Source organism: Seriola dumerili, unplaced genomic scaffold, assembly GCF_002260705.1.
Source record: "Seriola dumerili isolate Sdu_G_001 unplaced genomic scaffold, Sdu_1.0 BDQW01000017.1, whole genome shotgun sequence".
Lineage (NCBI taxonomy): Eukaryota > Metazoa > Chordata > Actinopteri > Carangiformes > Carangidae > Seriola > Seriola dumerili.
Window position 1 is genome coordinate 12014354 of NW_019174272.1, and position 24586 is coordinate 12038939.

The window sequence follows — 24586 nt, forward strand, 5'->3', positions numbered from 1 at the left end:
AGCTTTTAAACAATAATAAAGCAGCAAACAACTATTTTCTATGTAAAGATATAGTGGAGTGATGGCGTCCTGAGCAGAGAACGAAGCCACACCCCCGCTGTGTCTGTTGTAATCTGAGTTTCTCTGGTCTTTGTTTTGGTAGCCGGTCCGGTAGTGTGTGCATGTTAGTGCACGTATGTGTGCCCGTGAGTCCCTCCTGTTAAACCGTCGGCCCTCTCCACATTTATAAACACAGAGGCTCCGCCCACAGGTGAGATAGCACAGTGCAGTACACAGCGTTCAGGTGAAAGCAACTGTCCGGAATTTCCTCCACTGAAGAAGAAACCAGGTTTTTGTTTCAGCTTGTTCTGTCTCCTGACTCCTACAAACTGGACAGACGAACATTACCCTTTGGTCACCGGGAACTTTATTGAGTAACTATATACATCGATCGTAGCTGTCATCACATCACTATTAGGGTCTGTGTCACACACACAACTGTCCGTGTAGCAACAGCAACAACATTAACAATCCCATTGTTACAGTTTTCATCAGGAAAGGCCTCAGAGAAAGAGATTAGACCAGAGCACAGCTGGACTGGACATGGGAACGACCATCAAAACATCCATAAAGTTTTGAATGTCTTTACCAGCTCCATCAGTGTCATTCGTGTGGCTAGTCCTGGTGGATGAGTCCAAGGCTGACTGTGGAGCCATCACTGGTCTGACTTTACTGAGAGGAGAACCCTGCGAGCTGCTTAAGGGTCCACAGCTGGACTCAGAACAGATTTTTCTTCTCCTCCATGGGTAAGTAACTCGATGGTTCATAATGTTACTAGCATAACACTTGCATTGCATAGCAGAGCGTATCACGGCAATGCTAGCATGGGCTAATGGTTGTGGTTGGATTCTTTTTGTTGGCTCTTCATAACTGATGATGGTGGTCTAATGTGGCATCTAGTGGCCGTGACAATCCTTTACACAACCTTTAAAATAATGGTAAACATGATCACGGCATCAATATTTTAGCATTGTCATTGCAAGCACATTAGCATTGTGATGATAGCATTTAGCTCAAAGCTCCGCTGTGTTTAAGCTCAGCCCCATTGAGCCATTACTGTGCTTGTTGGCCCTTAGTCTTGTTGCTTTCTCTTTGCCTTCCCGTTGACTGATAAAATCTGCATGATTAAATGGAAAAAACAGTCTTACCATGCCCATAACATGATCCCATCAATGTAACAAGTATTACAGTCTATGTTTCAGGTTTCTTCCGACTGGGAAAGGGCAGATCTGCACTGTTTTATTTTCCTTACTTGCTGTCTAATGCATGCTGGGCTTGACTTCATGAAAATGATAATAATTTATTGCCATACAATCTGGAGTAAACCAGCTCAGCACGCAGTGAATATTGAACTGTGCTGCTCATCAAAAGTATAGGATTTTTAAATTTCTAATGCATCTTGATCGATTCCGTAGTTATTGTAGCGTTGACTCATAATACTAAAAAACATGAATTTATCTTAGTGTGAGAAACAACACACAGTTTCACCCCAGATGAGGCAGGTAGATGCCACAGGAAGACACTGATGAAAACTGGCTTCAGGCTACACCGACTGGAAACTTGCACTTTTCCCCCCTAAGCTGAGCCTCCCAGGCTCGACTCCTCCAGGATGTTTACTGCCCCCGGCAACCTCTCCCAATCAGATACTTCAGGTCGTAGAGCGGGTCTACAGTCTATTGGTTTGAACAATGGTCTGCCAACTGAGGTTGGAAAATATGCAGCCTTCCTGGGAGGTTCAACCTCAGGCGATGAGCTGTTTCTGGCTCCGTTTTCTCTCCTCTCCATTCGTGATTATCTGCGCTGCTCTACATGAGGCGTATCCTGTGCCAGTCTGTCTGCTTCAGCCCCCTCTCCTGATTACTCCTCATACCCGTGGGTGGTATGGACTACATCAGTAACAGCTGATCAGCACTATTATGCTGTCATTTATAAATCTTTGAAAACTGCATTCAACAGCCAAATCATGATTGTCCATCATTAGCATCCTCACAGACAAAAAGTAGTATCCCACGTTGATGAGATTTAGAAGGATCGCAGTTTCCTAGTCATTTCTGATGCGTGAACTGGACATGTATTGTGTGCTCACACATCTCAGATTAAAGATTGGCTCTTGCTGGTATATAAACATGCTGTGTGCAGTGCCACTGTCACTGAGGAGCGTGTAGGATTTCAGCTGTAGCTGCAACCACACAAGTGAAATCCTTTACTGTCTCTGCTGAGTTGCGCGAGGCGCATTCGTACAGCAGCACAGTAGATTGTGTGAGTGTCGAATCACACATGATGTGTGTTTGTGTGTGATTGTGTGCGGCAGGCTCATGAAGAACTGTCACTGTGGAAGGGCGTGGGAGCCACACGCTAGCAGCAAAAAAAAAAAAAAAAAACAGATGGCTGCTTAAATATTCATACAGTCAATTTGTTAACATGCTCTGCTCACCTCTGTCTGACTGGCCTCACGTGCTGGAGGAGGAGGAGTAGAAGAGGCGGAGCAAGGAAGGAGCTAAGAGAAAGGCAAGATAAGAAAGAGGGAGGAGGGCAGGGGAGACCTAGCAAAAAGGTTGAGTGATAGATGGAGATTTGGAGTTGTGGTCTCTGCAGTGAGAAGTTAAAGTGACCCTGCTTCATGGAGGTCAGGTTGGCTTCTTTGCCAAATTTCTCTTCCTGGGCTTGTAACCGGCAAACTTTGGAGTCCAGCCCCTAAAAGGTGTTTACTTTCTGTGTCTTATTTATAGAGGTGCAGAAACTCTCTCCCCTGTTGACTTTTTACGAGTTTGAAGTCTGAATCTGTCTCTTTGCAATCTGGAAGAAGCATTGGTGAGTAAGATATGTCTGCTGCCATCTAATCTCTTCAGCTGTGACTGGAAATCTGATGAAAAACTAAGATTCACAGCACTGTACTTTAGTGATTTATTACTCAAATAAAAAATGGCAGTTAAATTTTGTATGTGCAACCTGTCAAGGTCGTCCAAAGCCTTGGCACAAATAAAAGAAAATGTTTTTATCGTATGTGCATGGCCATGAGTGAACTTTTATACATTGCCGTCCTGTTTTTCTAAAACTTACTATATGACCATCGGCCACACACCAACCATCCTTTTCCATGGAAATATTGACATATTGGCCATTTATGAAATTCCTAAAACAACATATGTTTATATATCAAGGACCTCTAGCAGCTAAGTGTCTCTAGCTAAGAGAAAAGGAAGAAGTAGCCTGACTTTGTTGGTACATGCTGCTCACCTCTCAAAGCATTGTGGGATAGATGGTAACACATGATTGATTAGTAATCTGCAGATATGGAGGGGCTGAAAGTTGAAAAAAAAAAAAAGATCCTTCATGCAATTTGCAGTGATTATCTTCTTTTGGAAGATAATCACTGCCATGTTAATTTGAATTATATTAGCAAGTGAAATGTAATCACTACTCAATACGTATTATTGAAATTTAAATACCACTGAGTTTATTGCACCCTGAAAATGTCTTCTTAATTTATTTTAATTTGTGAAATCCTCAGCAATCAACTGACAATGCAGTTGTGCAATTTCTTTATTTTAGGGTTCTCAAACAGAAAGAAAATTCACGACTTGCATCCGAAAGCTGCTCTATTTCAACAAGCTCAATTCAGTTCTAAAAACATCAAGTCAAAAACTCTGGTTGCTCATATACACTTGTTCAAATTCAGTCTCTAAAATTAAAGTTATAAAATCTGGGAGTCATCTGGGACTCTAAAGAGAAGCAGTCGAGCCTGAATGAAATTGATAAAACCTCTGGGAGGCATGGATGTGTTATGAGGAAGCGGATACCCCATTCATTCCTATGAAAGTTGCTCATTGGAAATATAAGCCAACAATGTTTCTGCAGGTTGTGTATGTTTTTGGGCCCATAAGGTATGGCATGTCCAAGATGTCTGTCAGCTGACTGACCTCCTGTGAGCTCCCATACACATGAATGGGATAAAATAATATCATTGACTCTACTAGACTTTCTAAATGTTACAGTGCGCAATGTGCTCAGTGGCACCGGCAGGATTATATTTCATAGTAAGCACCAGAACCACCTCTCCGCTCGTAGGCTACCTTTAGGTTTCCCACACACGTACTTAAGTCTACTCATCGAATGAGTGAGCGAGCAAGAGAGAGAGAGAGAGTGAGAGAGAGAGAGAGATTGATGTATTTGTATTTTAGCACTAAAGTTATGACACGACCCCACCATAAAACTCTGATTAGCACCACATGCATTTCAAAGACCAACCAACAGGCCTGAAAAACAACAGCAGCTAAATAACTGACTACAATAAACTATTATATACTATATTGAATATCCCAGAGAAAAGTCGACATTAAAAAACAGATTCCTTCACATAACATCATCATTATTAGAACAGTTGCCTAACTACTAAAGATAGTAACAATATGTGACATCAAGACCAAACCAACCTATTACGATAAACAATCAAAAGACCACATGAGACAATAAAATTAAATAGTATTCCTGTCTATTTGAAGTTCATTCTGCATCTGAAGGCCAGAACAGCCTCCACATCAATTCCAATATCATGACAGATGTTCATCAGTGCTCCACATCTGCAGTGTCAACACTGAGCATCAAAGAACCAAACTCCTCCTTTATCACCTGCTCTCAAGGGAAGTGGATGCAGCCAAAAATGAAGACAGGATCTCCTGTTGTCACAGTTTCATTTTCAAGATGGAATGTTAAGAAAACAAACAAAATCATTTTTAAAAAAAATTGTACCTACTGTGCGTACAGGATTACAGCTGCTGGCACCACTGAATGTGCAGAAAGGATTAAATGAAATCTGAAAGTAAAAAGTCGGTGCAGTTTGTGAGGCGCAAAAAAATGTACTTGCAGTTGTGTGGCCCCTTACCAATCATTGTTTACGCTCTGTTCCTGGAGGCTCAACAGCTCAGAGATCAGACAGGTTCCATACGTATAAATGTGAGTATATTCTTCACCCTCTCCCTGGTATTAATTACATATGAAAACTTAAAATTACAGAGAAGGAACCAGGAGTTAAACTACTAGGGACCACAAGGAATATTTTGTTGCCCACCTCCCCCTCTAATGTTAATCCTGAAAATGTTTCAACTTAACCAAAGCTCCCGAATTTTAACAAAGTGACTTTTTTTTAACCTAAGCCACAATGTTTCCCCGTCCCACAGTCTTTGTGCCTAAACTGAACCAGACCTCAATGACAGGGGCAGCAGATCAGAAAAAGCTCATTGTACCTTTTGGAAGGCAACAAGTGAGTTTGGAAGACTCGCTGGACATGTGTAACTGAGTTTATGTCAATACTTATGAAACTATTTGAAGATATAAAGGGAATGAACTGCACTATGGCTATTAAGTCAAACTTTGGCAATCTATACAGTGACAATACAGCGTGTTCAGTGTGTACTGTAAATCCTTTGAGTGAATTCTTCCTCACTATCCCCTCCCGTCTCCTGTATGTCTGTGATAATGAAGCAGGTATAAAGTCCCTGTAGTCTGATCCTGTGTGACAGATCTTATTTCCATGGCTGTGATGACAGAGCCCCCCCCCCGCCCCCCCCCCCACACACACACACACACACACCCCGCTCTATTCTTATCATACAGGCACAATAGCATGCTGCTGTTAAAAATCAGCAGAAGTCTTCAGGAGATAGCGACTGAATTCTTTGAGATCCTAAAACTGCTAATTGATTTTTTTGAGGTACGCTTCTTCAGTTGTAATCCTGATTATCAGATACCATTCTCGCCCGGGTATGTATCTTTATTTGGATTTCTGTTTCAGACCTCTGTGCCAGTCACAGTGTTGTACTGACATGGCTGACCCCGTCATTATGTGCTGAATTAGGATATGTTCAATCAGGAGAATCTCTTTGCAGAGGGAAGTTTTCGCACTGCTGTGGCCATACACCTGATTAGCAGTGACATCATGGGTTTTCTTCATATTAATGATGGTGATTCACAGTCTCAGTCCTGGTGATTATGTCAGGGTAAGTGTGAGACTGGGGCTGCACAGTGGCTGTCACTGTGCTGTCTGTCTGCCTGTTACTGCAGTGAGAAAAAGACAGATGTTGCTTTAGCTCCTGAAATCTGAAACATGGAGAGCACTGTGTTTATTATGTGGCCTGCACTATGGATATTACTCATGGTTCCATAATCACAACAGGGTTTCGTTGTACTGGCTTAAAGGACAGTCTTTTTTCTCTTGTTTTCCTTTTCTGAATATTGATCTTGAATTGATTTCATTTCCCTGGAGAACCAAAAATATTCTGCATGATTCTCAGGTCGATTCTCAGACAGCTTGGTGAGACTGGAAATGAAAGGCAAATGTTCCTCTTTGTTTTTACTGTTAAAGGTCCATATTTTACACTTTTCCTGAGTTTTATTTGACGTGTTGATCCATAAGAAGATATATTTGTGGTTTTAAGAACCAAAAACCATCTCAATGTAGTTTTACATCTCCTCTCTCAGGCTTCTCTCTGGAGCTCTAGTAACAACAGGTAGGTGAGCCAATCAGAGGAGAGGAGGCTCTGAGCCTCTCTTCTGATTGGCTCACTTGTTTCTGAGTGACTGAATAAAAATATAACAGATTTCAGGTAAACACTCCTAGGTAAACCAAATCCTGCACGGTTGGATGGTGAGGGGTGGAGGACGGGTGGTGACTGCTTTGCTGTGACATCACAAAGTTACAGAAGTCCTGATGGCTCGTTTTAAGGCTCAGTGTCTGAATACAGGCTGTGTGCATTTCTGTGTGGCATGCACTTTGATACTTTCACAGTATCAATATAGAACCTAGATCTGCTTTATAATCAAAGAAGACATGGACATCTACCTTTATACACTATGGGACCTCTAATATACAGCACTGTACGTGGACTATCTGTTATTCCTTTATATGGATGAACCATGCAGTTGGCTGAATCATAAGCAATTTTAAAGTCTCATTGCACCTTCCCAGTCATTAGAGAGAGAAAAAAGTGAAATGGAATTAACAAATTTATGGGGTAAGTACTAGCATATTAAACCTGTGTAACTGTCTGATGTTTATATGATAAAAAGTTTGTTTCTGTTTCTAATTGTATTCCCCTTGAATTAGACTTGGGTTGTGGATAGCCATTTTGTGGAACACAGGCATTTCAGTCAATTCAAACCATGTTAATTCAACGACTGCGTAGGATTTCTTTCTTGCATGCCAACTGGCACGCTTCTCAGAACCTTCTCAGGTACTTAGTGATGCCACCAGAGGCCATGAGATAGATATATCTATAGAGATATATAAGGAGGTGAAATGAACCTGGAATGTTCAATTTATGTTCCAAAGGTAGAGGAACACCATTTAAAATCACACTGACGTTTATAATGACGCACATTAATAAAATATAAACTTGGAACAGTGATGGATAGTAACTAGGTACATTCCCTTAAGTACTGTACTTACAGTAAAGACATTTGTTAGGTGCTTGCTACCTTATACTTCAACTCTACAGTTCAGAGGCAAATATTGTACTCTTTTCTCCACTGCATTTATGTGACAGCTATAGAAACTGATTATTTTGCAAATGAAAGGCTCTGCACACACAAACACGTGTTTTGTTACTCTGGCTTATGAAACCTATAACCTATCTCATCCTCCTGTTGTTCTGATGGGAACTTCACCATGGTGAACTTTGGTCGCTAAGGTCTTTTATACAACGGTTTAACTGACTTTAAGTGATTCCCGAAGTTCAACCCCATGCAAAAACGAAATATATGACATATATGTCCATATAGCAAGAGTGATGTTGCCATGTATGTCACTTATATTATTATCACATGTACACATGAAGATGTAATATATATATATATACATGTAAAACTTGTATATGAACATATATTAAAAATATCTATATGATGTTTTCTTACATGGTGTAACATGTTGCAACCATATAGGCTACTGTATATTAATGATGTATATTTAATTTATATATGCAAGTTTACTAAAACAACATACATATAAAGATTCTGTGTACATATGTATGTTTTTCTTCTTAATTTCTCATTAATTTTAATCATGTCACATTCTCCAAATTTATATAATATCAACATATACTGACAGGCTTTTAGGATGAATATATGTTACATATGTCTACAATATAAGCATACATATATAAACATATGGAGGCTATATTTGTATGTACATATATGTCAATATGTGAAATTGTTCCAATATCTAATAGGTTTCTCATATATTTTTTACATATGTGCTTTTATTTTATATGTACTTATATGTCATAGATACAAATTCAATGCATGTAGGCTACAAATTTTACATTTGCATATGGGAAGACTAACATAAAGGGAAAACCTGAAATACTTAAGTGAACATTTTAAAGAAGGTGTTTTGTGCAACTGGCCCGAGCTTTAAAAACATCTGGCCCATCCGGGTTTTTCCAGCAGCCACTGGCCACATTCTGAATCCGCCACTGCAGGTAGAGTTTTCTTATTTAGGCTGTAAAGACACACGAAACATCAACAATATTATCACAGTAGGATGAGAGAAAACACAGTATAACACTGTAACAACATCATTTAGCTTGTAGCCTGCAGTTTGATATATCGGGATGATAATGGAGCATATTGTTTTACTCAAACTGGATACACATCATGCCGCCCTGCGCTCTTGTGGCCTGAAAGCCGTGCAACAACGAAAACTGGAAAACTGGAATTACTTAAGACACACTGAGTACCGCATATATACCGAGGGGGGGGAGAAAAAAGAAAAAAAAAAACACTGAAACAACTCGGCTCTGTTCACCTGCTGTCGCCCACCCCGCACCTGTCCAGGGCCGTGCAGGCCAGGCGGGCTGCCCTTCCTTTTATGGTCTCCGTTTCCTTCCTGGAAGCCTCAGTTGGCTTCGAAGCGGAGAGGAGAAGAGAAGAGAGGAGAGGAGAGCAGAGGAGAGGAGAGGAGAGGAGAGCGCAGCACATCACTACTCCGCGTCTCATCCAGCAGAGCTGCTGCGCTGTCCACCCAGCAGCTTTCTGGAACATTCAGTTTCTTTTCTTTTCTAATCCGAAATGATAACGATAAATATGAAATAATTATAGCTCTGACTTGTTGGATACGGATGTTTTTTTTTTTTTTTTAATTTCACCCCATTTGTTGATTTTCTCTCGTTTTGTTTCCGCTCGCCGATCAGTCTGTGGAATGGTCTGCGTTTTTTCCCCTGGGTCGTTTCCACTTCAGCATGGGAACTGCAGTGTCCAAAAGGAAGAATCTGAGGAGTGATGCGATATCTTCCGTGGCAGCAAAAGTTAGGTGAGTGTGGCCGGGTGGATGTGTGGCGCGGGCTCGGGTGCCCCTGGAGCCGCACGGTAAGAAACGAAGAGGCGCGAAGGGGAAATGAGCCGTCTGCCGTAAAACTACAAAAGCCGATACTTTAAGATGATTTTTAGACACATTACTGGTTGGATGTGAAGTTACAAGGGAAGATCCAGTTATCTTACGTATTCCCTAATGAAGTAAAAACTGCTCCTCTGCTCCTCTTACCCGGTTCGTGACTGCTCCTGCTCCATGAGCCCTGCTGTCTTTAGTGGAGCGCAGGTGGCGTTACTGCTTTTAAAGTTTCGCTTTGGCTTCTTGCTCTTATTCTGAAATCTTTAGAAATTCTTTTTAGATTTATTTTTTATCTCCATAGGAATCCTGTCTCCCCTCAATATAGGCTACATAACATCTCACGTTGCTGCCCTTTTTGTAGGAGCTTATTTAAAGCAAACCTTTTTTGTGAATAATATGTGCATCAGTGAGGGTTAGCGGCTTTTATATATCAGTGTGCTTCATGAAATTTCGAAGTGCCCCTAACATTTTGAATTTCTAACACTGACTATAAGAAGCAAGCTCACTATGAGAATATATAGCATGTAAACATCACTTATGATGACATAAAACTGGTTTGTTGCTATTTTGCACAATGTTATAATTTTAGAGTCATTGCATTATAATTATGACATCAGGAAAAGCTTCGATTTTCCCCGTTTGTCCTTTTGTTGCATGCTGTTTACGTTAAACTATGTGCAGCCAAAGTGTGTATTTCCCTTGCTTTAGTGACATGGTCGTCCACAAACTTCTAGCTGCTAGACACACTGGACTTCTTTACTAATTCTAATGAAATTTAACTTCATGAAAGGTCTTTGTGTCATAGGTGTCAGATCAGTGCGTTCTCAGTCTGAAGGCTGCAGGATGACTAATGATCTATGGTAGGAGATGCACTCTGTCGCCCACTTACTGACCTTATAAACCTGAGCGTAGACAAATGAAGCTCCTCTGCTCTCAGTCATGTGTGCATACTCCTACTTTCTTCCTTAAATGTGTGATCCCTATGCACAGCTACTGTGGAGTAAAACAAATGCACATACGCTTAAGCACACAATATATTCAATGACCTTTCCATCTACTTACAGATTCAGCACCACGCTCGCTTAGCCTGTGCACACATTCTCCAACTCTGTTTGTCTCTGTCCTCCTTTTGCTGTTTATCTGTTTATCGCCTCGCTTGCTTTTTTCACACCTCACCCTTCACTCTCCATAAATCATTCCGATCGAAGCCGGCATTCCAGAGACAAATGTGGACTGCAGCCAAGTCTAGTACATGCTTCCCGCTCTATCGGCGATCATGAGCCGCTCTCCAGTTGACAAGGAGTTTAATGGATCTCAGGGAACAATAGCGCTTCAGCCCGAATCCCAGCCTCTCTGTCTGAGCTGAGCTGAGGATTAGTGGTTTCTCGATCCTGCTAGATGATCTGAGTTTATCTATTGTACACTGAAAGACCAGGGCAGAGCTGTTTTACCCACTTTAACAAATCCAATCCCGCATCTTTGTCTTTGGGTGTAGGTAGTAATACCGTAGAGGGATTATGATGGCACCGAGTGTGTGCGATTAGGTTCCTCTTGTCCCTGCACTCTGCTTTTGACCCTGTGCCTCACACATCTGTCCTTTTCGGTGCTATTCTATTCACTTTTTCACCGCAAAGATCTGTGCCTCAGCAGTAAGCTCAAGTTGACTTGGGATACATTGGTCAGGTTCCTGCAGTAGCAGAATTATCGTCAGTGATTTAGCCGACGGTAACGAAGGTAGGACTGCTGTGGTAGCCTGGCCATCCTCATAAACTAGCTCTGACAGTAATCAAGAACAATCCAAAAAAGAAACCAATTTCTTTACTTTTCCAACTTTATTCTCCAAATTCTTCCTCTGCTCCTCTTCTGAGCTCCACTCATGTGTTTCTATGGCCGTGGCTTTGTGGGTGAATGCAGTGCAAGTGCTTTTCTTTGCTACAGTTCTATACTGGGGATTCCAGGTGGATGGGTGTTTGTGATTTAGCTCACTTACCATGCTCTGTGGTTGTGCATTTTATCTGTAATTAAGGTGCCATAGATGCAGCCGTTAATTATCTTACCTTAATGGTAACATATAATCACCCTCTTACCTCACTTTATTAAACTGTTTTACATTGTTATACAAAGGGAAATACATCAGTCCAAGTGAAGATTTGTACCAAATTTGTCAAAATTCCCTCAAGGCGTTAAGAAGACGTACAACGGTTTAACTGACTTGTGTTCTCAAGGCCAAAACCATGCCGTTGACCGTTGACCGCCAAAATCTAATGAGTTCATCCTTGAGTCCAAGTGAACTTTTGTACACAATATATATATATATAGTAACCCAAAGTTGAAGGTATTTCCTTGAAGAGTTCTCGAGATATCGTGTTCACATGGCCAAAATCACGTCTTATGAGGCAATTCTGTGTGAGTCAGTGAAGCGTCTAGTCTGCCCTCAGTCCCACGAAGAAGAACAACTTCCTCCAGAGCTTGGAAATATACGCTACAGCTCCCGACAAAAAAAAAAAAAAAGCTTCGGAGTAGCATCACAGAAACGCAGAGATGGGTGAAGAAGAAAACGATCTTTATCTCCATCCTGAAGAACAGCTCCAACAAGAAACCACGTTCAACTTCAAAGAAAATAAGAAAACACGAGTAAATCCTGGTGTGTTTTTCCTCCGCTGGAGACAGCTCCAGGTAAAGAGATGCGGTTTGATGCCGAGGTGCAACTTTTCTTTTAGACTGGTGAGTAACATCTAATGTAAGTATCATTAGTGCAAATGACAAACCGTACCGACAAACACTGTGGCATAAATGTATAATGTTGACGTTTAAGTGATTTAGTAGAATTTCGCCTGTTCCTGCAGCTGTTGTCCAGCTAGATGCGTCAGTAACTTTATTTTTTACAAGTAAAACAAAGAGACTGTTTGATCCAGAACCAGCGGGTCCAGGATCCACTGCCTAATACTGTATTTATTTTAGTATATTCTATCTATCCTTACTATTTATTATACACACACAACAGACCTAACATGTTTGAATATAAAGAACTTGTACGATCTAATCTAATTGTCCTCTCACATGTTTGTCTGTATCAGGACCAGAATTCCTCCTCAGTGTTGGACCAGCACCTGCCTTTCCTTCTGCGTCTGGCCTCATCAACCATCAACAACCACATTACAGTAACACCTCAGAGTATTATCCGTGCACAGAACACATATTGTCTATAATGTGATCTTTTGCACATCCTGCTCAGCAGGAGTTTTGTCAACACTTTTGTACATAGTTTTTTGCATAGTTTTATTTTTTTAATATGTGTATCTATGTATATTTATCTTTTTGGCTCTTGCATATCAACAATGTTAACTATCAACAATAAATGCATATATAAATAATACATTATAAGGAACATGGGGAAAGCAGCAATATGATTAACTGACAGGGGGCAAAGAGGTGAAATGCTGCCCCCTGTGGAGGTGGAGCAAGTAGCAGGATTTTACACATTACACCTTTAAGGCATTATGGAGATATTGCGTTCACAAGGCCTAAACCACGTTTTGCGAGGTTACCATGACCTTGACCTTTGACCTTTGACCACCAAAATCTAATCAGTTTATCCTTGAGCCCAAGTGAATGTTTTTACCAAATTTGAAGAAGTCCCCTCAAGGCGTTACAGAGGTATTGTGATCACAAGGCTAAAACACAGAGCAGTTTCGACCACCATAGGGTCTTCCTCAGGGCGTGGTTGGAGAGAGAAGTAAACCAGAGCGGAGTGTTGTGATTCTTTATATAGATGGCATCTCACTGGCATTACCAGTATGCTATATAGATAAGAATATATTAGGAACCATCATGATGGTGTTCAATAAAAATTTGCAATAAAAGGATACCAACCATTTTCAGACAATAACAAGAGGTTCAAGGCATTTTACATGAAAGGTCCGAAATCTATTTCCTCATTAAGACAGGATACAGCATCAGGTGTAAAAATCCAATCTCCAGTCTCAATCTATGCAAAGTCTCTCTCTGAAGTAATCTGTTGAAATGATCACCTCCTCTGATGAGCTGCTCCAAAAGTTCAATACCCTCCACTTTCAAAAGCCTGCTGTTGCTGTTATGATAAATATGGAAGTGGTAACAGCAACATTATTAGTTTTTATGGCATATTTGTGTTCTGCTACTATATATTTCAAGCCCCTCTTAGAGCATCTGATGTAAAAGCAGCCACAACGACAGGTGAGGCTGCACACAACATATGTGGAATTGGAATTCATGAAGTGTTTATTTTTATGGATCTCTCTTGTCTTTAAATTTGCAAAGTCCATCTGTCGTTATGATGTTGGAACAGCGACACTACTCCACATTGGTTTACTTCCCTTTCCAACCGCGCCCTGAGGAAGATGCAGTGCTGGTTGAAACCGGTCAGCGTTTTTTTTCCCCCATTTTTGGGATTTTTGTTATATACTTTACTCTGATAAGCCATATATTCTTGGTTCTGTGAGTGTGCCTGAAGTAAGCCCAGCAGTTTCCTATTGTCTGTTTTACATAGATGTTTTTTTGCATTATTTGAACCTTCACATGCTGTTATTGTGGGCCCACCCTGGTCCCCTGGAGGGCCTGCCTGGGCCTGGGGTGCATTCAGACTGCTCACACCCTTTGACACTCCCCCAGTGGGTTCCTGACAGTCAGTCACTGTTTTGCATTTGTTTGTACACAGAGGGTGACAGAGGCAAAAAGCTCGAGAGGAATTTCAAACGTTTCCTGTCTCCCCTCTGCATGCCTGGCCAATCACTGCGTAAAGCTCCCCAACGCTGAACGATAGAAAGGTGTGCGTGCATATGTGCGTGTGCGTGTGTGTGTGTGTGGGGGGGGATCAGACCTGATACTGATGCTTCAAAAGAGCTAATTTTAGGTTACCATTTAAGTTAAATTAATGTGGCAAAATCATGTAGATGCTGGTTTTTCTATACCCATACTAATGTGACATCAGTTTTACAGTTCTAATGTAGGAGAGCAGCCAAACTAGATCAAGTATAACAAACAAACTTGAAAAAAATGAATTCTTGAATTAAATATTAAATGATTCCGTGTATAAAAAATACCTAAACAATATATACATTTAGCTCCATTGAGTCATCTTGTGTCAAATAAAAACATACTGTGATTGGCCACGTTGCGCACCCTGAATGACAGACACAGAGAGACAGACAGGGACGGTAAAATCAGTATACATTAATATTTTGGCGGTCCACCAGCCCACCGATGTGGCTGGATTTCTCCCAGTGCTCCCGATGGCCAGTCTGCCTATAACAGATGGGTTGTCAATATGTTTGTATATGAGAGAGAGGGAGAGAATGGAGCAAGGAGGGGCTGAGGGAATCACGGCTCCACACTGGAAGAAGATTTTACCGATTTGAAACAGTAAAATCAATCAAATCAAATCAATAGGTGGTGGCCTCTACAAATGAATCAAAACAGTTGATGAGGTGATGCATCAGTCGAGAAGAACCTTGAGTCAACTTTCAAAATACACTTTGTCTGCCTCTCAGAACACAGGGTAATGCAAGGAGCAGGCTGTAAACTTTACAACCAAGTCTTTTCTCAAAATGGCTGAACCACAAAACTAAATGTGATGGAAAATGGAAACAGGGATGGCAATGGAGGGTAAAGAGACGCGGGACAGAGTGAGGCAGGGTAGTGCGACTTGTCTCATGTGTCAGGTGTTCTGCCTGTCTGAACTGCATGTCTGTCGCAGGAATGTGCTCAGCTAAAGCGGAAGTTACTGATGTTATGCCGAGTACCCACTGGCTGACAGCGCTATCAACAGCTCAGCAGGAGATAATCGAGCTCTATATCTATATGAAAACAAAGGAACAAATAATCAAATTGATCGGCCAATTCGGATTTGACTAAGAAAATTCAGTTCAGAGTCAGGCACAGCCATATTACAGTGGATTGTACCAAAACTAGTAGCCACCGTTAATACTGCCAACAGAGGTGATACTCAGAGAAGCTAATGTTTGGATAAGGCTGCACAATTAATGGAACTAAATAAGGAACTAAACAATCTTTATTTTTTTTATTTTTTTTTTCTTTCTGTTGTCTTATATTTTGACTTGTATTAACAAAATGTATTGTTCAAAAAATGTGTCAATAAAACCTATCATATAGCATCATGTCATTTCCCGTGTCACTCCTTGCGTGTATAAAAATCAGTAGAAGAAGAAGTTTAAACTGCCTACGTAACCACAGAGAGCTCTATCCTGTGAAAGCTGGGTCAGTACTCTGTTTTGGTTGTTTTCCTCTCTTATTCCTTGGCTGTTCTTTGGTAGATTGGAGCAGCGACAAACGACAAATGAGTGTGCTGTGTGCAGTCGACCGACAACACCCTGCAGGATTTCAGGGACCTCGTCAAGATCTTCAGGCGTGGAATTTTCAAATAGAAACCTCAGGCTGTTACTGACATGTGATGTTGTGTTAACATTGGCAAATCAAACCAACCCTTCCTAAAAGTGTTGTTCTCTGGCTGAATGATGATATTAACTTCAGGCCATTCAGCTACTTTCCATTATTTATAATATTTGTTATTGCCGCATGGGTGGCATCTTGTTGGCAGAGCTCTTGTTTACCAGGGGAAGGTAAACTGAGACATTAAACATTAATTATGTTTAAAATCTCAGTTTTTAAGGGAATTTGGGGGGAAATTAGTTTTCTTTTATGCACTGTCCTGGAAGCACTTAGTGATGGCTCACACTGTCTTTATGAGAAATCTCTGTAGAACAGCACACCTGAACCAGTCCGTCTGCTTTGATTAGCCACGCGATAAGAAAGATTACAAGCACTTTAGCTTGTGTCAACTTTAATATTTCAAGAATGTCTGAGTCACTTCTGAAAGAAGTTTTCAGGCCTTAATAGTTTCCACTTGGGTGAAAATGTGATTTCATGGCCTCTTTCCCACAAGACTGAGTGACCAGCAGCGACCCTGTCTTCATCGCTGCACAGATTAGCTCCACCGTCATGGTCCACTGTGGCTGTTAGGTGGGAAACATCTGGGTCCCACCTCTAAAACACAAACTTCTCCAAATCACTGGTGGAAAACTATATGAGGCTTTGAAGGCAAAAGAACAAAAGATTTTGAAACCAATTGTGAAAGTTTACATACACTTGTAAGGGACATAGTCATCCCATAGTTTTCTTGGATTGACTTGTCTTTTCAGGGCAGTCCACATATTTTCAGTGGGTTTGAGGTCAGGGATCAGTTATAGATATTTTAGACTGGTCTTTAGTGTTGGACCAGTCTCAATTTAGCTCATAAATTAATCATAGCCAAAAAATTAGAACAGCACAGAAAAGGGAAAGAGTTTTTACAGACCGCAGCAATTTTTTTCTAAATCACATTTTTTTAAATCTTACAATAGTTCCAAAAGAAAAACATTTTCTGCTGGGGTAAACAGAGCTGAGCAGTTGGATGCGGTTCCTTGGTTGGCCATTTTTTTTATTTTGAAAAATGTCTTAATTTATCCAGAATTCATTGTACAGCAGTCCAGCTTAAGATAGTCAAGAACTAAACTGCTTTGTGCAACAGATGAATTTAGACGTCTCTCTGAAGTCTGACTCTTTGTTATATCTAAGACACAGTCAAAGTCTGTCTTTGTGAAACCAGCCCCTGAATTTGGGAACGCCATTCCAAAAGATTTATTTTAACCTTATTCCCACAACCACTTTTTATGTGTATTTAGGGTCATTGCGTGCTCGAATGCTTCCAGTATATTTAACTTTCCAGTTGATGCTTTCATGTTGTCCTCAGGAATTCTGGGGTAATCTTCCTTCTTTGTGCAATGCACCAGTTTCACCAGCAGCAAAACAGCCCCAGAGCATGACCACCACGATTCATGACAGTAGATATTGTGTTTTAATTATTTATTTTCCTCTGATGTACTTAGTGTAGTTAATATGCTTCCATAGGCGGCTGTTAAAATTACAAAATTCTTTTTATATATAATAATTTTATGCCTTTACTTGAAAGCCAACAGTAGAGGAAACACGGGAAAAGAGGGGAAAGAGAGGTGGGAACAACACAAACCAAAGGTGTTGCAGTTTGTGGCTGGCGCACTAACTCATAGGCCACCAGGGTGCCCTGCTTTTCTGGCTCACTATAAGCAGATAGTCTCTGTGGGCAGGGAAATAAAAGGAAGTGAATCAATAAGCAATAAAAAAATTTCTTCCTAAATACTTTTCATGAGGCCTAATTGAAAACTACTTTTATCTAGTACATTTCTGATATTTCGAGGTGGTGGATGGCCGTGTAGGGTGTCTACAACAGTATCCTGCTGGAGGTCATGTTGTAGGGCTCTGGCCGTGCTTCCCCTGTTCCTCCTGGCACAAAGGAGCAGGTAGCGGTCCTGCTGCTGGGTTGATGCCCTGTTACGGCCCTGTCCAGATCTCCTCGTGTAACGGCCGGTCTCCTGGTATCTCCTCCATGCTCTTGAGACTGTGCCAGGAGACACAGCAAACCTTCTTGCGACCGCATGTATGGATGTATCATCCTGGAGGAGCTGGACTACCTGTGCAACCTGACTGGGCTGCAGGTACCGCCTCATGCTACCAGTAGTGACACGGACACCAGCAAAACACAAAACTAGAGAAGAATCAGTCTGGAAGGATCAGGAGAGAGCAACTGTCTGCGGCCCCCACATGTAAAACCATTCCCTTCTTGGGGGTTGTCTTGCTTTGGCCTCTCCATTGCACCTGTTCTCACTTTCACCTGCAACCAAAGCAGGTGAAACTGATTCACATTAACTTGTGCTTCCTAAATGGACAGATTAATATCCCTGAAGTTTCACTGACTTGGTTTTATACTGTGATGATTAAGTGTTCCCTTCATGTTTTTGAGCAGTGTATATATATATATGTATGTACATGCACATGTGTGCATATATGTCATATGTCATGTCTTCATGATTAATCTAGTACTTAGTATGTTGCATCGAGTTTCTCGTGTCTTGAAGTCCAGTTGGTCTTGCCTTTAATAAAAGCCAATGTCAGCCCATTATGTGGTCAAACCATCGTAAGGGTCTCACACATCAGACCCTGATGCTGCTTCTGTGTGAGCGAGTACCCTGCCTCTTGTCTCCTTAGATGAGATACTTTACATGTGTTTTTTTTTCCCCCCAGTGCCCATTGATGAACCCTCTTACCCTCTCTTGGGAGATATGGGTAATTGCCTGACTCACGGCCTTTGTTGTCACTGGAGTGTAGTGGAACAAGTGTCTCTTAATGAAGCCAACCCTCCTAGTGTGCAGTGGGACAGGTAGCAACAGAACAGACACACACAAAGATAACACAGACCAAACTGGTGTTGTCTGTGTCTGTGAGTACAGACAGCTAGACGGGAAGCTGTTTTCATTTATACTCTGTTTGGAGTCAGCTTGGAGGAAGCATTCCCTAGTAGTAGATCATTGTCTATTTATTCCGCAGATGTGAACTAGGAATAAAAATCAAAAAAATCAATCACAAAAACACTTCATTTAACCGTCTCAAATTAAAAGCCCTCAGTGGACAGAAACTATTTATTTCTGAACAGGCCTTTTATTGCTGTGCTGCAGTAAGCGTATTGTCTCATTTCCGGTTGCTGGTGTTTGTGTTGTTTAGATGCTATTCAGATCTGCTTGTCACAGATGACTTCTCTCTCTCCCTCCCTCTCTCCTGCTCTCTCTCCTCTGTGTGTCTAATGTTCAGTTATTCCTGTGTCTCCTCTAGTACTAATGATACATGTAATGGAGGCGAGGCTCAGTGAATTGGAAGCGCCACTCCGCTCTCCTGCAGTTCCCGAGCAGCCATGGAAACCAGGGTGACTGCCTGTAACAAGAGGTGTTGCTGTAAGCCAGTGGTTGGCACTCATACACAGTCCAGCCATTTACCAGGTTTATACCTGGTCTTGTTTGAAAAAAAGTCAATTGCACTAAGTTGGCAGCAAACATCCCCTTAATAGAAACTGTTTGCTCCAAATCATTTTGAAAGAGTAATGGCCAATGGGGAAACTCCAACTCGTCGCATGGCATTCAGCTGACTAATGGTGGAAATATGATCAGTCAGTCAGTCATGGACAGTCATGATTATAGGACTGGCCCTGCTGTTGAGGTCCAGCCAAAAAGTGAGAGCTGGAAAAAGGTGAAATGTAGTTTTTTTTTTTAAAGTTTAGTTAATTTATTTATTTTAAAATAGACAATAACATAGTTTCAAAACAGGATATGAAACTAATGTGTTGCACAAAGAGTTTATAGCTGCTGTTAATTCTCGACTCCTGTCCCTAGTTGGGTTTTTATATGTGAAACGAAATTAAAACAATCAATAGCAAAAACAACACAAAACACACAACACAATTGATAATATCCTACAATTAGCTAAAAATATAGACAAGAACAGTCTAAAAACAGACAACAACACCACAAGCTACAACCTTGCTGTAAATGTAACTTAAAGCTCAAAGAAATGAAGGCAGTTGAAATGTAAATCAGCATTTAACCACTGAAAGCAGTTTAACTGTCAGTTGAAGGGTCAGGAATGAAAGTCCAGTGACCAATGAAAGCCAGTCAGAATGTCAGCTGTTGTCACTCCTTTTGCAGGCAAAGTGCACATATTAAAACGGAGCAGCCATTCCAACGTTTGATCTCCTGTACACCTGAGTATTTTAGAGTTTTGTTGAGCAGTTGTGTGGAAGATGGACTCTCAAGTCATCATAGCATGTATAATATAAAAGGAAATGAGACTCATTTTACACTTCTCCTTAATCACCTTAATCATGGCCGGAGGAGGAGTGCTGCTTCTCAATTTTGCAACTAAAGATCTATAGCCTGTAGATAAGCGAGATTCAACAGTGCGTACTCTATATTCATGTCCTGTAAAGAATCTGCAATTACAGATTCTTCATTTATTACATCCCTACATACATTATTACATCATTTATTTAATCTTCTATCCACCCTTTCCTTTTCCTCTCCTGTCCTGCTCACTTTTACCTTTGTCGGCTTTAATAACACAGAACTCTCTGGGATATAATGATGCCCTGTTGATGATAGAGGCAGGCAGGTGAGCAGTTAAGATGGCCGGGTGTTCCCCTCATTGATCCGATTAATTATGTTGCGTATCGCTCATCACCTCCCAGCCAGCGGATGGAGCATGCAGGGCACAGCGGGGTCAAGACTTTAACAAACCTCCTCCATCAGCTGGAGCTGGTCGTGGAGGCTGCGCTCACCTTACAGCCACGGTGAAGTGTTCGGTCACAGACTTTTATAATGACACAGCCTCACTTCTAAGAGAAATGACTGCCGCATCGGTTACTGTAATATATTACTTAGATGATACATTTGGGCTGGTATTGTCTTTATATTGAATTTCAGCCCATCACTGTCATCCACGTTGGGTGTGATTGATGTCTCCGCCTCCTGCAGCTCCAGAAACCGTGCAATCAAGTTTAGATTTCTTTGCACTTTTCAGGGCTACATTTACCTGCCGAATAGTGTTTTAAAGAAATTCTCCATCTGAAGGCAGCAGTGTGATGGATGGAGTTGGAGCAGTGGTGGCTGATCCTTGAAATGGATGTTCATGAACCACAGTGCATTACACTTAGCCATAGGTTAAGTTGCAGTACACAATTTAATACAACTGTAGCTTGAAGTGTGACATGAATAATAAAACATTAAAACAAAAGGGTTATGCACACCATTAACAACATGAATTGCAAATAAGCATTCATCGTGCAGCACTTTATGGCCTTGACAGCAGCAATCAGCACTATACACACCTGTAGCACTGTCTGTAGAAAACCCACACACCAGTCTGCTCCACATACAGAATTATGCACAATGTCCACATTAATACACATTGCCCATTGATAATAAAGCTGCACTAATCAATATTTTGATATTAATTAGAAGTCAGAAGACTACATGTAATATGATAGGTGCCACTTAAAGTGACAAAACTACATCTCCCCTTTTAGTGTTTCAATCTCTTTTGTTTCATTGTTTTAGTTTTTAGCAACAGTTAGCAGCTAAAGAGCCAGATATTCCTCTCAGGAGTTGTTAAAGGCCAAAACAAAAACTGACAGGAGAGTGAATGTTGGATTTACGTTTGCCAAACACAACTCCAAAAGAAGGCTAATGTAGTTCTGTCTCCTGGATATGTAAATGTATTTACAGCTTGTCCCTCAATCCCCAAGTGTTTTTTTTTTTTTTTAATTGACCAAAAACATGACATAAATAAACCAGAAGACAAAACAATAAACACAGATCACTCGAAGTCATACTAGAATGAAAACTAATCAGGCTTGACAACCTAAATAAGATATTAAAGGGTAAAATAAACAACTAAGAAACCAAAACAAAATAAAGGCAAAATACTTGACACAACATGACGATAGCAGAACAGATCAACTGCTGACTCAGATTCTGTGAGACAAAATGTATTTTCCTTGTGGGCCAAAAAATTACAATTATTTTTTAACTGAAAGGATTTTATAACTTGAGTGTACTGTTGTTTTATACAATGAATACATATTTGCAGTCAAAGAATATCACGATTAAAAGGTTTATGACAGTCAGCTGTCATGATGCCATGTTGTATTATACACTGTAGCACTGAACAAAATTAAAGTGCATAAGCAAACGCAATAGAAACTCAGCAGTGTTGTATCTAAGTTGTGTAATTTAGGTCTTATACATTCTTTTTAGTGGAAATCAAAATGCCCACATGCTCTGCCCGGAGAAACCGATGTAGTTCTTTCAAACTTAGCTCTCGTCCTCGTCTTTGTCATCTGAGTCGATCGCTGAAAGAGCTGCCAGTCGACCTGGGACTAGTTCATTTGTCAGAACTTCACTAGAATCTATTGGTGTCCTGCAGTAGCCTTTAATGTTGTTCCAGCCTGGTGAGATTCAACACGGGGAGAAATGCTGGAAGTTTGCTGGTTCGGGTCAAAGGTCATCAAGCAGCTCATCAAGCTGTGCCATCAGATTACCACATTTCTGCTGCCTTCACAGCATCAATCGGTTGTTTAATTACCTTGCTTTGGCACCGTGTGAGCAAGGAACTTTGTTGTTGTTGCGCTCAGGCCTTCGGCCAGATCCAATTCGTTTTCCCGTCCGGACTCCCTGATGCCGCCACAGCAGGAGGACAGGAGCCCCTTTTTACACAGCCTGATACACATACACATCGATAAAGAATGAGGAAGACAGATAAAGAAAAAAAGGGAAAATGGAAAGATAAGGATGAGTAGGAAATGTCACAGAGGAGGAGTAGTGGGGAAAGAGAAGGAGGCAGGCTAGAGGGAACGAAGGGAGGGAGGGATGCAGGAGCACAAGATCGCACTGGAGAGGGTTCGGGGAAAAGGGAGCAGAGGGAGGTCAGTGTGAGGATCTGAGCTGTAACATGATTGGTTGAACCTCAAAGAAGTCACAAGAGAGTCAGTGTGACTACGTGACCACAGGGACATCTTGTCATAGGAATACAGTAACACATACACAGTGTGAACACTATGGAGGGGCAACAGGACGATGCTTGCTGCACATGTAATTTTAGTCCAACACACATGTCAACAAAAATGCACACGCACATGAGGCAACCGTGCATTTATACAGCACTCAGCATGTACTGCATGCACTTTGACACACAGAGACCACACTCCAGCACACATAGACAACGCACAGCCACTCCATCAAACTACCTTTATTCTTGTATCTGTGCTACTGTGGCTCTTCTTTTTGCTTCTCCAGCTCTGTGGCTGTGCAATTAGGAGTGAATTTTTCCCCCAGGCACACTACACTACCCCACACACTACACGGCTTCTACGTGCCTGACACATACTATAGTCATCCCACTGCCTCACACAGAGAGAGAAGGAAGGAGGAGAAGCTTGACATATGACGAACACATAAGAGCATAATACCACCTAGTTTCTGGATCATCTGTCTCCTATCTGTCCCCTCTTCACTCTTTATTTATTATGTCTTGCTATCTTATTCTGCCTCCCTCCTTCATCCCACTTCCCACTCCATCCTTACTTTTGTTTTTTGTTTTTTTTTGTCTTATAAGCACATCTCCCCCGTGTCACCGTGTTTATACTTCTCCCTCCTCATGTCACATGGATGAAAACATGCGGCAGGGAAAAAAATAAAACTCCAGAAGCATAGAGCAAAGCTGCTGGCACAGCAGCTGCATGGGGCCACAGCAAATTGAGGCACAGCTGGATGAGGTCAGCAGAGTCCCACTGTGGTGTGTATTTAATGTGTTAAAACTCTACAGCTCTGTGACACAGAAGCGATGTGTGTGTTTTTGTGTTTCAGAAACCTCTGAGGTAAAATGAATGAATGCATTTAAACAGGTGACTGCTGTGATGAATATTATCAGACAATGAGTGAGGGCTGAAATGAAATTCATTCAGGGTCGATTTTTTTTTTTTACTGTGGCAACAAAAGGTTTTTTGAATGACCACTGTAACCAATAATATCGACAATGGCTCTATATCAATTTACTAATGCAGTTCCAGGGCCCGGCTATTGTCCACTGTTAAGACATCATTGGTTATTAGTTATCTCGAGAAAATCAAAGCTCCGTTATTCGATAATGGTGTTACCTTGAGATAAAGGAATAATTATCTCATTATCTCGAGATAACGGGACAGTTATTCCATGATCTCTTAAAATGATCTGATAACGCTGTTATTTGGAGATAATCTTGCGGTAACAAGATAATTTTTCCATGATCTTGAGATCAAGGAATAATTATCCCGTGTTCTCGAAAAACAAAGGTCTGTTAATAATAATAATTATTATTATATATGATATATATATGACTATCTCGAGATTATTTCGAGATAACCATATAATTATTCCGTTATCCTCGACAAAACAATGCACCATTATCTCAAGATAACGGAATAGTCATCCCGTTATCTTGAGGAAACAAAGCTCTGTTAGAATTGGAGTATTGCCTTTCTTGGCTTCTGTACTACAGTGACACAATTTCTCCAAATTTCTTCCCAGTTGATGCTGATTGCAAATGGTATCGTTTGGGGAAATGTAAAAAGGTGTAATTTTGCTAATGGAGTCGTAACAAAATCAAGGAGTGCACTTTAGGTCCTCTTGTGTAGCCCATAGTAATTTTTTTTTTGGGGGGGGGACAAAACGAGCA

At 41.1% G+C, this 24586-nt stretch overlaps 1 protein-coding gene across 1 annotated transcript in view; it reads left to right on the forward strand.

Annotated features, from left to right (window-relative positions):
• Positions 1-9220: 9220 nt before the first annotated feature.
• The window catches only part of nsmf (NMDA receptor synaptonuclear signaling and neuronal migration factor), a 54887-nt gene continuing 39521 nt past the window's right edge, over positions 9221-24586 (forward strand). Inside the window, exon 1 of the mRNA XM_022756554.1 lies at positions 9221-9343. Coding sequence (XP_022612275.1) covers positions 9273-9343 — 71 coding nt within the window. The 5' untranslated portion in view covers positions 9221-9272. The remainder of the gene's footprint in view (positions 9344-24586) is intronic.